The 14,494-nt window shown below is 54.4% G+C and overlaps 9 protein-coding genes across 9 annotated transcripts; 5 read left to right on the top strand and 4 right to left on the bottom strand.

Annotated features, from left to right (window-relative positions):
- Nucleotides 1-316: 316 nt before the first annotated feature.
- M409DRAFT_53265 (uncharacterized protein) lies at nt 317-1,756 on the top strand (the record flags this gene model as incomplete). The annotated part of the gene is made up of 1 exon (XM_033812321.1): nt 317-1,756. One exon carries the CDS (start codon nt 317-319, stop codon nt 1,754-1,756), a length of 1,440 nt encoding a protein of 479 aa, XP_033669508.1.
- A 1,135-nt stretch (nt 1,757-2,891) lies between these two features.
- M409DRAFT_21366 (uncharacterized protein) lies at nt 2,892-3,231 on the top strand (the record flags this gene model as incomplete). Its single annotated transcript, XM_033805824.1, has 2 exons — nt 2,892-2,949; nt 3,029-3,231. 2 exons carry the CDS (start codon nt 2,892-2,894, stop codon nt 3,229-3,231), a joined length of 261 nt encoding a protein of 86 aa, XP_033669509.1.
- Nucleotides 3,232-3,459: 228 nt separating this feature from the next.
- On the bottom strand, nt 3,460-3,789 carry M409DRAFT_21367 (uncharacterized protein; the record flags this gene model as incomplete). Its single annotated transcript, XM_033805825.1, has 1 exon — nt 3,460-3,789. One exon carries the CDS (start codon nt 3,787-3,789, stop codon nt 3,460-3,462), a length of 330 nt encoding a protein of 109 aa, XP_033669510.1.
- Nucleotides 3,790-4,642: 853 nt separating this feature from the next.
- On the top strand, nt 4,643-5,738 carry M409DRAFT_21368 (uncharacterized protein; the record flags this gene model as incomplete). The annotated part of the gene is made up of 2 exons (XM_033805826.1): nt 4,643-5,499; nt 5,555-5,738. 2 exons carry the CDS (start codon nt 4,643-4,645, stop codon nt 5,736-5,738), a joined length of 1,041 nt encoding a protein of 346 aa, XP_033669511.1.
- A 1,953-nt stretch (nt 5,739-7,691) lies between these two features.
- Nucleotides 7,692-8,538, bottom strand: M409DRAFT_53267 (uncharacterized protein; the record flags this gene model as incomplete). Its single annotated transcript, XM_033812322.1, has 2 exons — nt 7,692-8,202; nt 8,432-8,538. The coding sequence occupies 2 exons, from the start codon at nt 8,536-8,538 to the stop codon at nt 7,692-7,694; spliced, it is 618 nt and encodes a 205-aa protein (XP_033669512.1).
- Nucleotides 8,539-9,743: 1,205 nt separating this feature from the next.
- M409DRAFT_21369 (uncharacterized protein) lies at nt 9,744-10,319 on the top strand (the record flags this gene model as incomplete). Its single annotated transcript, XM_033805827.1, has 1 exon — nt 9,744-10,319. One exon carries the CDS (start codon nt 9,744-9,746, stop codon nt 10,317-10,319), a length of 576 nt encoding a protein of 191 aa, XP_033669513.1.
- Nucleotides 10,320-10,451: 132 nt separating this feature from the next.
- Nucleotides 10,452-10,779, top strand: M409DRAFT_21370 (uncharacterized protein; the record flags this gene model as incomplete). The annotated part of the gene is made up of 2 exons (XM_033805828.1): nt 10,452-10,673; nt 10,729-10,779. The coding sequence occupies 2 exons, from the start codon at nt 10,452-10,454 to the stop codon at nt 10,777-10,779; spliced, it is 273 nt and encodes a 90-aa protein (XP_033669514.1).
- A 774-nt stretch (nt 10,780-11,553) lies between these two features.
- On the bottom strand, nt 11,554-12,713 carry M409DRAFT_21371 (uncharacterized protein; the record flags this gene model as incomplete). The annotated part of the gene is made up of 3 exons (XM_033805829.1): nt 11,554-12,407; nt 12,453-12,613; nt 12,664-12,713. The coding sequence occupies 3 exons, from the start codon at nt 12,711-12,713 to the stop codon at nt 11,554-11,556; spliced, it is 1,065 nt and encodes a 354-aa protein (XP_033669515.1).
- A 328-nt stretch (nt 12,714-13,041) lies between these two features.
- M409DRAFT_65517 (uncharacterized protein) lies at nt 13,042-14,091 on the bottom strand (the record flags this gene model as incomplete). The annotated part of the gene is made up of 5 exons (XM_033816547.1): nt 13,042-13,147; nt 13,200-13,345; nt 13,400-13,481; nt 13,535-13,555; nt 13,586-14,091. 5 exons carry the CDS (start codon nt 14,089-14,091, stop codon nt 13,042-13,044), a joined length of 861 nt encoding a protein of 286 aa, XP_033669516.1.
- Nucleotides 14,092-14,494: the final 403 nt, after the last annotated feature.

The following is a 14,494-nucleotide window of genomic DNA, read 5'->3' on the forward strand; positions in this document are numbered from 1 at the left end:
GTAAGCCGTGATGAGCAATAAGTGAACGAGATGTGACGGAGCATGTGATTGTCGGGGGAATTGAAGTGAAGAATAGGAGGCAATGTGTCGCTCACGCTAAGTAAGCCGGAAGTGAGGAAGGAATGGGAAGTTCCGACGGTCGCGCGCTCCAGATTTCGTGCGTCAGCCAGCCATCAAGCTCCGACTGCGCTTCCTCCTCTTCCTCCACCACCAACACCCACCACCTCCCAACGACGGCACCCCAAACCGTCGTCATCCACCCACCCCCCTCACCGCCGTCCGTCGATTATCCATCCGCCGACGACCAACCGCCACGATGGGCAAGAAGCGCAAGCAGGGCGAGTCGCTCGAGGACGTGCTCGCGCGTCCGTGGTGCTACTACTGTGAGCGGGACTTCGATAACACCAAGGTCCTCGTCGATCACCAGAAGGTCAAGCACTTCCAGTGCCATTTCGGCAACTGTCACCGCCGCCTCAACACCGTCGGCGGGCTGCGCGTGCACATGGCGCAGGTCCACAAGGCCGACCTGCACGAGGTGCCCAACGCCAACGAGAACCGCAAGGACATCAACGTCGAGGTCTTTGCCATGATCGGCATGCCCGAGAGCCTGATCGCCGCCCGCAACGAGATAGTCACCCGCGCCTACCATAACATGGAGGCCGAGCACATGCGTCGCACCGGCAATCCGCTCGCCGGCTCGGCTGCCGCCAAGGAGCGCAACGAGGGCGGCAGCTCTAAGAAGGTCAAGATCGAGGGCAAGGAAGAGCTCAAGCGTCGTGTCGCTGAGGCCAAGGCCAAGCGTGAGGCCATCAAGAAAGCCCAAGCTTTGGGTCTGCCTCCACCAACCTCGAGCACTCCACCCAGCGCGACCTCGACCACGCCGCAGAATGTGCCAGATTCCCAAGCTCAACCGACCCCGACTCCACCCGCCGTGCAGGGCTACGCCGCTCCTCCTGCTGGACCTCCTCATGCTCCAACAGGCCTTCCACCGGGCTTTCCGCCAGGATTTGCACCAAGCTTCCCACCGTCCTTCAACGGCATGCCACCTGGCTACGGTGCGGGCTCGATGCCACCCACCAACGGCTTGCCACCTGGCTACCCTCCCAGCTCGTCACCACTGCCGCTTGGCATGCCACTTGGCCACTCTCCCAGCTCGTCGTCATTCCCGCCCGGCATGCCACCTGGCTTCAACACCGCCTCGACAGCTCTTCCCAGGCCACCTCCCGACTCCAGCAACTATCATGTTCCTTCCCCGCAGATCCCCAAGCCATCCATCTTCGCCCACATGCCACTGAGACATTCGACCGAGAGCGAGACGCCAGAGCCGCGCTTCCGCTACCCCTCAACAGGCTTGCACGACACGCCAGAGCCTGTCGAGATCAAGTCCTTCGAAGCTCCGGCCATGTCTAGCGAGCAGGTCACTGCCAAGATCAACGCCATGTGGTCCGAGCTTGAGGCCCAGAAGGCCGCAGGAGTTGCGTATCCGCAGATTCCAAGCCCTCAGCCCGTCGACCCACCATCGTCGGACAACGCTGGACAGCCAGCCAACGAGCCAACTCCAAACACCGCCCAACAGCAAACCACCGACCGAGCCGAGGCCAAGGCGAAAGCTAAGACTAAGCTCGCCCTCCGGGTCGCTGCAGGTAAGTGCGCACAGCATAGCGTGCTGAAGCTCCGCGACAACCTGGTGTCCCCGGAAGAGAAGCGTGCTCGTGCTGGTCGCTACCAACCCCAGCCAAAGTTCACCCCACGCTAGGGCGTGGCTCGCTCTCTCCAAGAGTGGAATTAGCTAAGTCTCTTTTCACACAATTGCCGCAAGTGTTCGAGAGCAGACTTTCTTTGACGCAGTCTCGACGGGCTGTCCGCCAACATGAGCTAAGTCTGGCTGTCGACCATTCAACCACCGGCAATCGCACAAGAAACCAAGCTGACTGCATCGCACCAACCGCGGCAATTTGTCGCAATCATGAATTTCACAGCACGGCGTAAAGGAGAACGGCGAACAGGACGAAGATGGGAGAGACAGGTTTTTTGGAATTTGGGAGGATGCGCGAGCTAAGTGCTTTGCTGTTCACATGGGTGGTGCTGCTGACTTGGCGTGCTTTCAACGGACCAACGCAAGCCACGAGCTTGTAGCAACGGTGAGGAGTACTTTCTGAACTGGATTGTGCATTGCACATGCTGCAACGGAGCAAACGCAGACTTAGCTTAGCTCCGACCTCGTAAGTCAAATCAAACGTGAGTGTTTTCTTCAGACGAACGGGTATTGTGATGTGACCTTACGATGCTATGATTAATTGTTGTGAGGACGTCGAATGGGCTGAAGACCGCATATCTTGCGTGCGTGCGTGAAGACATGTCTTCCAAATTCACTTGATTGTTAGGTGGCGATGCGATATATCTTGGCGACACCGATCTTGCCCGAAGGACATGTCTCATGTCGAATTGGACGCGTCGGTCACATCGCGAATGGTGGTGAGTGTGCGCTTTCGTCGCGCGTCGAACGCCAGCGCTCACAGCGCTCAGAATTGTCGCGCTTGGATGTCTGAAAGTGACTCTGAATCTGATCTCACAGACGTGTGGGAGTCGATGGCGAGACAATCAAGACATGTCGCTTGCGCTCGAAATGGTACCGCTCGGGGGAGTATATCTGAAGGTCTGTTCGGTCACTGACAGATGGCAACGACCGAGCCAACGGACCACCGCTTTCTCATCATCACTGCCGTCGCCGCTGACGGGTGCGGACAGCTTTACGGAGCAACGCCATTTTGCGTGGAGAGAAGCTGGGATTGGATTTACGAGAACGAGAATATCTCCGCAGCAGCAAAGCGCGTTGGGAGCAGTCTGCCACTTGCTTTCGAGCTATTGCAGGACGAAAAGGAATCTAAGCCATGGACAACAACAACGAAGGCGAAGCGCTCGAGTTCCGATCCGTCACGCTGGTCGTCGGTGAGTTGCGTTGACCAAACCAAAGCCCATCTTCTCTCGTCGAAGAAGCCTTTCATCCCTGCAAGACTAACGCCAGCAGCCCCAAACCGCCTCCCGCGCTACGACGAAGGCTGGATCCCCGCACATCGTGATTTGTGTCTCACCGAAGCTGAAATCCAGCGTGAAGAGGAGGACGAGGAGGACGAAGAGGATATTAAGGAGATGGAAGGGAGAGGGGATCGGATGGAGTTGAGTTTTGAGGGGAGGAGGGCGCTGTATGAGTTTCTGGGGGTTTTGGGATGAGACAGATGAGAGGGAGGAGGATGAGGATGAAGAGGAGGAGAGTGACGGGGATGGCGAGGTATACGAGGACAAGGGTGGAGTGATTGTGCTGAGGTGTAGAGGGCAGTGAGGGAGCCTTTTCGATTTCGCTCTTTGTCAACCACTCACACGCATCGCTCGCCGGCCATCTAGGCAATCTGTTGTACAATATTGGAGCTTCGATCGTACGTCCTCACTTCAACCTCCCACTCACCACCTCGCCCCTGAAAGATCCACCAACTCCAACCCACACACATGCAAAACCTGATTCACCCTCGGAACCCCACACGTCGCCCTCTCACACGCCTCCGTCAACTGCTCCTCGCTCCCATGCCCATCCCACGCCGCCTTCGTAGGAACCACCACACTCTCACTCTTCGCATCCTTCCGCCAGAGCCACTTTCGATACCTTCGGAACGTCGTCTCCCCATCGTGCGAAACGATCCTCCAGCCGCCATTGGGGTGCACGAGATACGCCGTGAAGCTCTCGTGGGGGTTGTCGGATGTGGCGATGAGGGTCAGGTTGGTGATGTGCTGCATTTCCCTGGCCGGGAGGGTGATGGTCCTCTCCCGCGAAGTCTCGGGGGCTTGGGTTTCGTGGATGAGGAGGAACTTTTCGGTCGTCCAGAAGGTGCGGAAGCAGAGTTTGTAGAGAGAGCCGATTTCGTGGTGGATTTGGCGGCAGGTTAGTGCGAGGGAGTTTGTTGGGGGTGAGATGTCGTGAGTAGTTTGCCGGAATGGTGGAGGGGGTAGAGGGACTCGTAGATGAGGAGGCGGAGTTCTTTTGGGAGATTGAGAAGGTGGGATTGTGTGGCCATTTAAAAAGAGTTCGTTGAAGAATGTAGTGGTTTAGTTGGGGAATGAAGGGATTTGAGATGTATTTCAAGGCTTGCAGGCAACGATATTGACAATCGAGAGATACGAGGTTGGAAAGCAAGAGACTGTACCTGAAATGCTAAAGCGAAAGGAGGATATGCTGCGGCTGTACCTGCGACTGGCAACCGCTCGGGATCTGTGCGAAGTTAGTCGCCTATAAGGCTACTTGTGTTGGTTTCGAATGCTGAAGCCTGCGGCTGAGGTAATGGAGATCACAAGTCCCTTGTTTGGATTTAAAGGGCACAGAGCGGCGTTTCACCAGATGGAGTGATGCCGTTCATCAAGAGCTACTGTCATGGGCATATCAACATAAATCGACCCATGAAACGGCAGCCAGGAGGATGTGAAGTCGACGAACCGCCCAGCCTTCTGGAATTTTCCTGTCACATGATCAAGTGAATCCCGCCACTGCGTAGGTAAGCACAATAGTGACGTACCGAAGAGCTCTCCAGACCATCATCGTCCTGAGTTCAACCTCATCAACAGCAAACGCCCACCGGGATCTGTTGTCGCAGCCATGGCCTTCTTGATGCGGCGGCCTTTCGCCGTCACCAACGCGCTCGTCAAAGAGCTGCCCAAGTCCACCTCTCGAAGCGTCTTCCGATCATTCCAAACCCAAGCCCAGCAACCCGTCAAGCAGTCCGTCTTCAAACAGTCGACGCCCCTACGATCGACCTTCGCATCGAACCAGCAGAATGTCTTCCGTCAAGCCTTCCGATCATCACAGCGATCATACCAGACCTCCGCGCCGCAGAACCCGCTCGCGCAGGGCAACATCACACAACGCTTGATCTACGGCGGTGCCATCTTCGGCGGCACCCTCCTCGCCATCAACCTCCTCTTCAACCGCGAAACCCGCGAAGATGGCGGCATGCCTCCATACGAACGATCCTACCTGAACGATACTTTCCTGCACACCGGCCTGGGAATCGGCATCATCGGCATCGCCGCCCGCGCTCTGCATGTGAACGGCTGGTCTTATCGCCTCATGTCCGCAAACCCATGGCTCGTGCTAGGTATCGGTCTTGTTGGATCTCTCGGAACGATGATGGGATGCCACGCGACGCCGCCAGAGAACTACGTCTTGAAGTACGGCTTGTGGGCGGGATTCAACGTTACCCAAGCGGCTCTGCTGTCTCCGCTCCTGTTCTTCTCGCCAGCCATCCTCGCCCGCGCGGGTCTTTACACTGTTGGTATGATGGGTAGCATTGCTTTCGTTGGCGCTACGGCCAAGCAAGAGAAGTACCTTTACATCGGTGGACCGCTCCTTGCGGGTGTTGCTATTGTTGCTTTGTCAGGACTTGCACCGCTTGTCTTGCCTGCGACAGCGACCAGGGCACTGATGTGGACTGAGAATATCTGGCTTTACGGAGGGTGAGTCGAAACCACACACACATTTGGGCGTCTCTGATGCTAATGATTTCCACAGATTGGCTGTCTTCGGCGGCTTTACCCTCTACGATACGCAAAAGATCCTCGCCCACGCCCGCATGGCCGAACGCGGCATGTTCAGACGCGACGCCGTCAACGAATCCATCTCCCTCGAGCTTGATTTCATCAACATCTTCGTTCGCATGGTCCAGATCTTGGCCATGCAGCAGAGGAGAAAGTAAAAGATGAGCAAAAGCTGTGTAGCTGAACAGAAAGGTTGAAAGGAAGAATAGTGTGATATTCAAGCGGCATGCATAATGACACGGCGTTTACGGGAGGAAGAGGCTTCCTTTTGTTTTGCTGAAAGTGTAACAATACCAAAAGATCAGAAGTGAAGAAGTGAATAGCTTTGAGAATGAACGGTACTCTCGGCTCATCGTACAACGGACAACCCTTTTCCAGCGGTACACGCAATTGACAATAGGACATCGGTCCGTGGCTATGGTATATACATCACCAGCCTCCATCCACGCAAAAGAGTACAATACGAGAAGAGACGAGTGGACATAACCACCCAAGTTCCAGTGACGTACCCTACCCTCCCTGCCACTCCCAACCACAACTACAGAATCAGCTCAGAACTTCCTGCACTGTCTCAGCCATTTTCCAGAGTTCGTCTCGATGGCTTCTGCGCCGAACGGCGAGATGTGGATGTGGTAGTGGTAGCGAGGGCGCCCAACGTGGGAGCATGTGCCGGATGGCGGGTCCGGTGCCGTTTGTTGAAACGTAGAAGAGGAGGAGATTGTGGAAGGGAAGGGAAGGGAGGTTGGAGAGTTGGATTTGGGAGTGAAGAGTGTGGTTCGACGACGGGAGTTAGTGGGTGGATGCATTTGGGGCGAATTGTGGTGGTTGGGAAGGGGTTTGGTGAGGTGGTTTTGTGAGCTCTTCCTGCGTTTTGGGATGGCTGATTCGTATTGGATTTGTGTCGGACTGAGACTCCAAGAATACTCTTCTGCCGGCCAGGGGCGTGTTGTTGAAGCACTCACGGTGCTGCCTCCCATCTTCGCATTTCTGAAGAGTTGGAACGCTAGACACACCACTGCTGCATTCGAGCCCAATTCCTTCACCATCAGTCGGATACGAGGGAAGCAGACTTCACCTTCTCCTGGAATTCTTTTCGTTGCGTTCGCTCACCAGATATAGTCGGCCTCGAACCTCGGCGTCCCAGAAAATCAAGGCCCTCCTATGCATCGTGGTATCCCAACAAGGCAAGAGTAGCAGATCTTGTCTTGATGTCTGTGGTACTGCATATAAACCTGCATGGCTCCCCGCCAGCTCCGGAACTTTTGGTTGGTGTTGTTCACTCTGCAAGGTCTATCAGATCGTCAACGCACAGCCCATCTCCTTCGCTTCTGCCAACATCACCCATTCAGCGTGTCCGACAAGATGATGCACGGAGACGATGAAATGCCACCCCGGAGTCGAAATGCCGATGTAGATTGATGGCGTCGCCTCAGAACCATGGGACTCGCCTCCCGGACCTTCCTCTTCCAGCCCTGACCGACGCGAGTCGCCCACGTTTTCTGCTCACCTCACCTCAGACACCATGTGCATGCGGTGCTGCGGCGAACCACACGCTGCTCTGAGACATGGCCGCCCACGCAGAAAAATATACAGTATCCACACCATCCTTTTGCCCTCCAACTCCGAAAGTGGGCAGCGTCGTCATGCATAGACTCTGCATTTGCAGCCAGCGAGCAACCGGTTCGCTTCCCTCCACCAACCGGCTGAGTGCTGCGCGTCGTTGGTATGAATCTTGTGCTGGACTTGGGGCTTGATTCGGTACCTGGAATCCATGTCGATGCGTACTTCCTCTGGCGTCCGCAGCCGTTGGAGGCTGAGCGCGCGAACCATGAGGGAGAGCACACCTCACCGAGGAACTTGCGCCTACATATGCTGGCCCTTCCCTTCCTTCATGTATGTAGGTACTCCTTGGTGGCCTGACGCATCCCTATACCATGGCCATGCAACGACGTTACGGCTCGCTACCAGTTATCGGACCCAGACGTCACCCTCGCCTCGGCTCAGATGCGTCCTCTGGCTACATGATTGACGGACGCGCAGCTGACGCCGAACGACTCCCACGGCATCGCAACACGTCCATCTCATCCTCTCGCGCTCTTCGCTACCGCAAATTAAGCCATCTGCATCCACCCCTTAACGCCCGCCTCTATCCCGTCTGCCACATCCAATGACCACCCTTCGAAGCCTGACATGAAGTCAAAATAGACGTCGCCTCCCTCCCAGCGGCGTACCACGGCCCGTCCACTCGTCCACGAGATGGGCACGTTGCAGCGGGAAGACAGTACCGAGTTGCGACCGCACGCCTTCACCGGCCCATGGATTGCGATGCCTCGATGGAGGAACAGACTCTCGTCGCTACCACTGTAGATGAAGACATGCGGCCTTCCACTAACGCCCGGGCTTCGATCGACTGTGTCCGTCCTATCAACGTTGGGCGTGAGGTTGAGATATGCATGTAGTGCGGCGCTCACGCCGCCGAGGCATGTTCGAAGTGAAGGAGTCGGTATCCATGGCTTTGGAGTTGTATGGCTGAGAAGCCTAAGGCTGTCGCTACCGCTGAATGCCGGCGAATGCAGCCTTCCACTGGTGTCCGTCGAGGATTCTGTTTTGGAGGCCTGTAATCTGTTGCGTTGACAAGATGAACAGGACTTTCAGGCCCCGGTACTGGGTCGTCACTCGACATTGGCTCAACTCTCAGCACGAGACGCATCTCCACTGCCTCGTTCTAACTTCGGACATCCTTCTCGTGCCGAGGGTTGAGACCAATGCGTGATGACACCCTGGAACGACACATGTAGTCCAACTCTATGCAGCCATCCAAAGGCTGTGACGGGCATGCTTATGGACGGACACCAGTGGAAGGACGCATTTGCGTCTTGAAAGTGGTACGGGTCGTTCCAAAGACTTCGGCGAGGCAGCAACGAAGCCACGGATTCGACCTTGATCATTGCAGGACATTCTGTATCATCCTCCGAGAATACTTATGCTGACCCAAACTTCCTTGTCGTGCTAACAATTGAGGCTCGTGCTAGCCTAGGACCCAATGCCGTGGACACGACTACGCTCGTCCAAGTTAATGCAGTCGCCGACAGGACATCCCGCATGCCTCGTCGACGGACGCCAGTGGGAGGCTGCATTTGTCTCTTCTGCGTGGTACGGATGGTCTTTAATACTTCGACGAGGGAAGACTTAGCCACTCATTCGCCTTTCTTCGATGCACAACAGCCTAGGTCATGGGAAGAATATCGCTCAAAGTACCAGACACTCTGGATCACCTATCCAACTATCGACGGCTCTAGCGTCGTCCGTACCACTCAAGGGAGACAGATGCAGTCTTCCACTGGCGGCCGTGGCCAACATTGTTTCGCCGGCCTGTCGTTTTCATCATTGAATTAAAGGCCGCGCATATCCTTGGACGTGAACATGGGTTCTAACACGCTGGCTTGAACCTCCAGGACGAACAGGTCACATGCGGCTGCATAGCAGCCCCCACTGCTACCCTGGGTCCCGCTCGAAGTTGAAATTTCATCCCCATTCTCGACAGCCATCCAACTAGTCTGAAATGTGATTAGAAGTGCGGTCGCTTGAGGGAAATAGGAGATATGTGAGACTTCCCTGCGTCCGACACAGTGCGGAGCGACAAAGGCAGAGATGATCCTCTGCCATCAACCCTGTCTTTTGATTGGAAGGCGCAAGGCTGCTAATATCACCATGAAGCACTAGGTGATCGTTCTCCACGGATAAAGTGAATTCCACGACCTTCACGATTCGGCCCAGGTACCATCCGCCGCTGGGAGCACAGCCCTACCCAGTCAGATGTCGAAGGGATTCCGTCCAGCGAAACAGGTATACCATCATGACGATAGCTGCAGTGTCCCATTGTTGGGCCATTGTGCGAGGGATCATTCATGCTTACCCTTGCTATCCTTCAGGAGCGCAGATGCTTACAACCAGGGATCGCAATAACGAACACCGTCCACCCAAACGTTGCCGCCTCTACATCAACGACCACCCACCCAAGAACATCGACATAGAGCTCTATGAGCTACACCCTGCGGTCAAATTGGTCTTTGCATTTGCTCCGAGAGATCGTTCTGATCAAGCCCCGAGCTTTCCAATGACCCATTGATCGAAATTACGACCTTCACCACCAGCTCCACGTCATGGCTTCACACAAAGACTTTGAGCTCGAGCGTTTACTAGATCTTGTTCGTCTCGAGGATGAAGACAACTACAACAACAAGTGGCCGGCATGGAGCCATGCTCACGCTACTGCAGTCAACGGCGCTATGATTTTGGCGCAGGCCGCGATTGCAGCTCACGAGACTGTTCCGCTGGGCTTTAGCATCCATTTCATTCAAGCGCAATTTGTCAAAGCCAGCTCCAAGAAACTGGCTCTGCGCTACGAAGTCAGACGTGTCTCCAGCGGTGGCAAATCAGCAATTCGGGTCGTTGCCGTAAAGCAGGAAAGCATCGTTAGAGCGATTGTCACGATCGGTTTCTTGAAAGTGGCAGCACAAGACGAGGCTCCGCAAACGTTCGACCACATCGCAGAACCCTCGCCGGATTCAAGAGCCGCAGCTGCCCAGTCCATCGACCCCGACCTAGACGACGCCAACTATGGAAGACCAGGCGCCACTGGACGCGCAAGGAACCCTCCAAACTGGCCCATTCCCAATATGTATTTCCCCATCAGCTGCCAACGCCTTCACGTCACGCCCCACACGGACATCTCCTAACGAATCTACCGCATCAAGCTCCAAACGACGTGTCCACTCTCCTCTTCTCAAGCCCAGATCCTCGCCATCATCTTCCTCTCGGACCACTTCGTCGGCGACACGCCCCTCACCGTGTGCGGGATCGATTTCGGCATGTCTCGCATCGGGGACAGGATGAAGACGGTGCATCCTTCGTCCGTGAGAGTGGCGGCGACGCTGAATCACTCGTTGTACTTTTGCCAGGGTGAGGGGTGGGATGCGCGTGAGGGGGTCCTGTTCGAGTGTAAGCTGGTGTGGGCGAGAGGGAAGAGGGCGCTGACAGAGTTTGTGATTCGAGATGTGAGGGGTGGGCTTGTGGCGACGGGACAGCAGGAGGTATGTGATGATTCGGTTTGCCGGGGAAGTGGATGGGCTTGCTGACGAGCGGTAGGGATTCTGTGACTTCAAGGCCGGGGCGGGAGATGGGAGAAGCAGGATGTAGTAAGTGTTGTTGAAAGTTCTTTTGGGATTCTGTGTGGCCATGGGAATGGGTTCCGTCGTCGTCCCGCTCAAAGTGCAACAATGCAGGGCATCGTCAGTCATTCGCCTGATTCCTAGAATGACTGAGCTTTAAACTGTACGCTGGATTGCCTACACGGCTTACGAGTGATGGGGACGCTCCGTCGAGGGTCAAATTCGTGCATGACCATCTGGCCATGACTACATGCTCATTCAACGTTTGAGGCACGTGGATATACAACATTCTAGAGCTGAACAGATACCATGTGAGGCTCGAAGTAAAAGTACAAGTAAAGGACTCGAGACCTAGTTATAACTTGAAGTGAAGTATCATGTGAAGTCTTGGATGAAGCTTCATGTGAAGGTGCGAGTGAGGGTAGAACTAAAGCGAAGAGTGAAGCTTTAGGTGAAATCTCAAGTAAAGAGTAATAAAGGCACGAGTGAGGGTAGAAGTAAGCAGAACGTCACGTGGAAAGGAGAGCTCTTTCCCGATCTGGAAAAACGCACTAGCGTTCTGAAATGTGAACACCCTTAGCCGGCTTATCTTCATCTGCAAACAAGCACGGTCCACGAGATAATTCACATCTAAAAATAGCAAATTGACCCTACCACCATTCCCCGTCTCTCCAATCCTTCACAAGCGACTACGCCTCTACTCACCTTGCATTGCCAGAATTGGGGATAACTGTTCCATCTTGGGCGCGACTACTTGCTACTACTAGCACTGCAATTTCCACCATTTGACCTGCCGACCATCCTACGAAACTACTGCTGCCCTCCTCTGCTCACGACGGAGAAAGTCAACGAGCTCAGTCCATTCAACTCCAGCCTCCCGCAATGCCTGAGCAGCCGAATCGGCAACTCCGTTCCGATCAACTTCATCTGGGTTGACTCGATATCGATGTACGATGTCTATCATCGCATCGAACGCCTCGTCGTCTATTAGGCTGAAGTCCCGACGTTGACCAAGCCTGCTGATGTTACCGTGCTGCACCACATGCGTCCACTCGCCATCCATGGCGCGGAGAGCGGTGTACACGTGCTCAGGCCTTGGCGGAGGGGCTGACGCAGGGGTAGCATCTAAGTCGTCGTGGTTGTCGTGGTAAAGAGCTGGCAGAGGACGATCTTCTTGGGTGCCTCCCTGGTATACACTTCGCCCTGCAATATCTTCCAGCCCCCTCAGCACTTGAGCTTCGAAGTTTTGCGGATTAGTCGTGGATTCTCCGCCACCTTCACCGCCGAGTTCTCGGAGCAATGCGAGCGTGCCCTCGTAGCTGAAGTTGATGGAAGTTGGCCGCCCCTGAATCTCTTCTCTGTAGGTCTCCTGTTCAGAGTCGGACTCCGCGTCGCTGTCGCCAATGTCGCCCTCATATCCTTGATCTGACGCCGATGATGAGCTGGCGTTGCTGCGATCGCCACCAGACGTCGAGCTGTTTGCTACAAAGCTCTCATCATCGTCATCATCTTCCTCCTCCCCAATAGTCTCCCTCGTCGTAACTTCAAGACCCGTGGAAGCCAGAGTATTCCCATCACCATCACACAGCTCGGCCAGGTCATCGAATTGAAGTACCAACTCCCGGCCATCGAAGTTAACGACGTTCATCTGCGACCCTGTGGTGTGTCTGCTGAGGCGTAGTGTTCTACCTCCACGTATACGGATGCCGATGCTATAGTAACCACCATTAAACACCTCTACGACTGTCCGGCCTATCTCCTGACGCCGAGTAGTTAAGATTTGGCTGAGCTGGGCTCGTCCTGGGTTCTGGGTGCCGGCTTGAGCTTGCGTACGGGCGTGTGTTGCTGCTTGTTGACGACGGCTGGGAAGGTGTGAGTATACGTGGTAAGTGTATACCGATGTTCTGCTTACCGGCGTCTTTCTTCGTATCCTGCGTTGGTTTCATGCTGTTGGCCCGACATCGTTGCTAACTGTTCTTTAGATCTTGCTAGTTTGGTGTGCAGGAAAGTTGTTGGCAACGGTTCTTGAAGCAATAACATCCCTCGCAAATGTTGTATTCCATGCTCGAGATACAGTGAATGCTCTTTGTAGAAACCTCAGCTAGGAATAACGGAATATCATGCGGAGAACTCATGGCTTTGGTGAAGGCATGTTTGAACAATCGTCTGGGATCAGGGAGAAGATCACAGCCATGTCGTAATTGAAGCGCTGAATCTCAAGGACTAAGCAGTAGACAGACTACCGACTACATGCTCCAATGGCATAAGTGGATGCAGTCAACGAAGAAGCTCAAACCGTCAGCTTCACCTTGAGGAGGTCTTTTTGCACAATCTCGTCCTTCTTCGCCAATAACTCTTCCATGTCAACTGGTCCGTATACGAATCGACCGCTAAGCCTGTACTGCAGATTAGTCTCCATGGCTAGCTTGATGGTATGTGTTGGCTCACCATTGCCTCCTCTCTCGGGTCATCCATACAATCGTATCCGCCGCCAGTTCGGGCGTTTGTGTCAGGTAATGATGGCTGTCTTCGGGCATCTTCAGAGCTGACTCTGTCTTGGCCCCTGCAGGGTGAATGGCGAAAGCGATTAATCCCTGAAGCAAGTATCAGTATTACTTCGATGTTCCCTTCGAAGACAACACAATTACCTGGTCTCCATATTCGCTGAGCAGGAAGTCATTCAGCCTGATCTGAGCGGTCTTGCTACCTTGACACGCACTCGCACCAGGTCTGGTCATCCTCACAACATTAGTAAATGGTATTCCAATGTGCCATTTTCTTACAGGGAAACGAAAGCTCCAGCGCTTGATACGGTGAGAATGGTCTCTAATTACCCCTGAAGCAGCAATGGAAGTGTAGCTCGCGAGACGATGTAAGTTCCTTTCAGATTAACCTCCCATGTCAACCACCACTCGTCCACGTTTGTATCTGCAAGCGAAGCCCAATTCTCGAGCCTGGAAGCGTTATTGATGACTACGTCTAGGTAACCAAACTCTTGCTTCACTATTTCGACTGCTTTGCCGATAGCGCCAGGGTCAGACATATCGGCACTTAGTTTCAAGATCTTGGGCACCTCATAAACTGCTGCCTTCGCTGCTCTACTCACGTCTTCAGCCACATTGTCCATGTCGGAGCGAGCGAGCATGGCGATGGAAGAAGCTCCCGCTCTGGCAAACGAGATTACGGTCGCCCTCCCGATGCCCTTGGATGCTCCAGTAACTAAGACTTTGAGACTAGTCGCGGTGCCTCTCTCTGGGTTGATGAAGGGGTATGTGTCATCGTGTGTCTTTGAGACAATGGTCGACCCGTACGGGTCGTCCGAGTTTGCTGGTCGGGCCATGTTGATTATTGCGACGTGGAGGGTTGCTCTTCGCCTGCAAAAAGTGTAGACGTTCAGTCCCCAATGTCTACGAAATGTTTGTCTGGAAGTCAGAACTTCTAGTGCATTGCAATCACACCGTTCAAGAACATCGGGGAAGCAACATAGGGGAAACGCCTAGAACTACTCGGCAGGCCCTTCTTTTGGCCGGTACAAGATGCTGTCTGGATGTGGAAAACGCTGAATCGTCAGCTTTCATTCAACCTTTCTCCGTTAACTTCCACTGTTAGTCTTTCCTGAAGAAGCCGGCCTTGCGAAGTGCTCAAGGTTGGGTTTTCGATTAGCTTTTCTCTACTGAAGCCTTGTTTGTCATTCGCGATCACATGATCGGTATACCCTCCTTGTTCCGGTCAAAGTGGAATAT

This window comes from Zasmidium cellare (assembly GCF_010093935.1).
Source record: "Zasmidium cellare ATCC 36951 unplaced genomic scaffold M409scaffold_12, whole genome shotgun sequence".
Lineage (NCBI taxonomy): Eukaryota > Fungi > Ascomycota > Dothideomycetes > Mycosphaerellales > Mycosphaerellaceae > Zasmidium > Zasmidium cellare.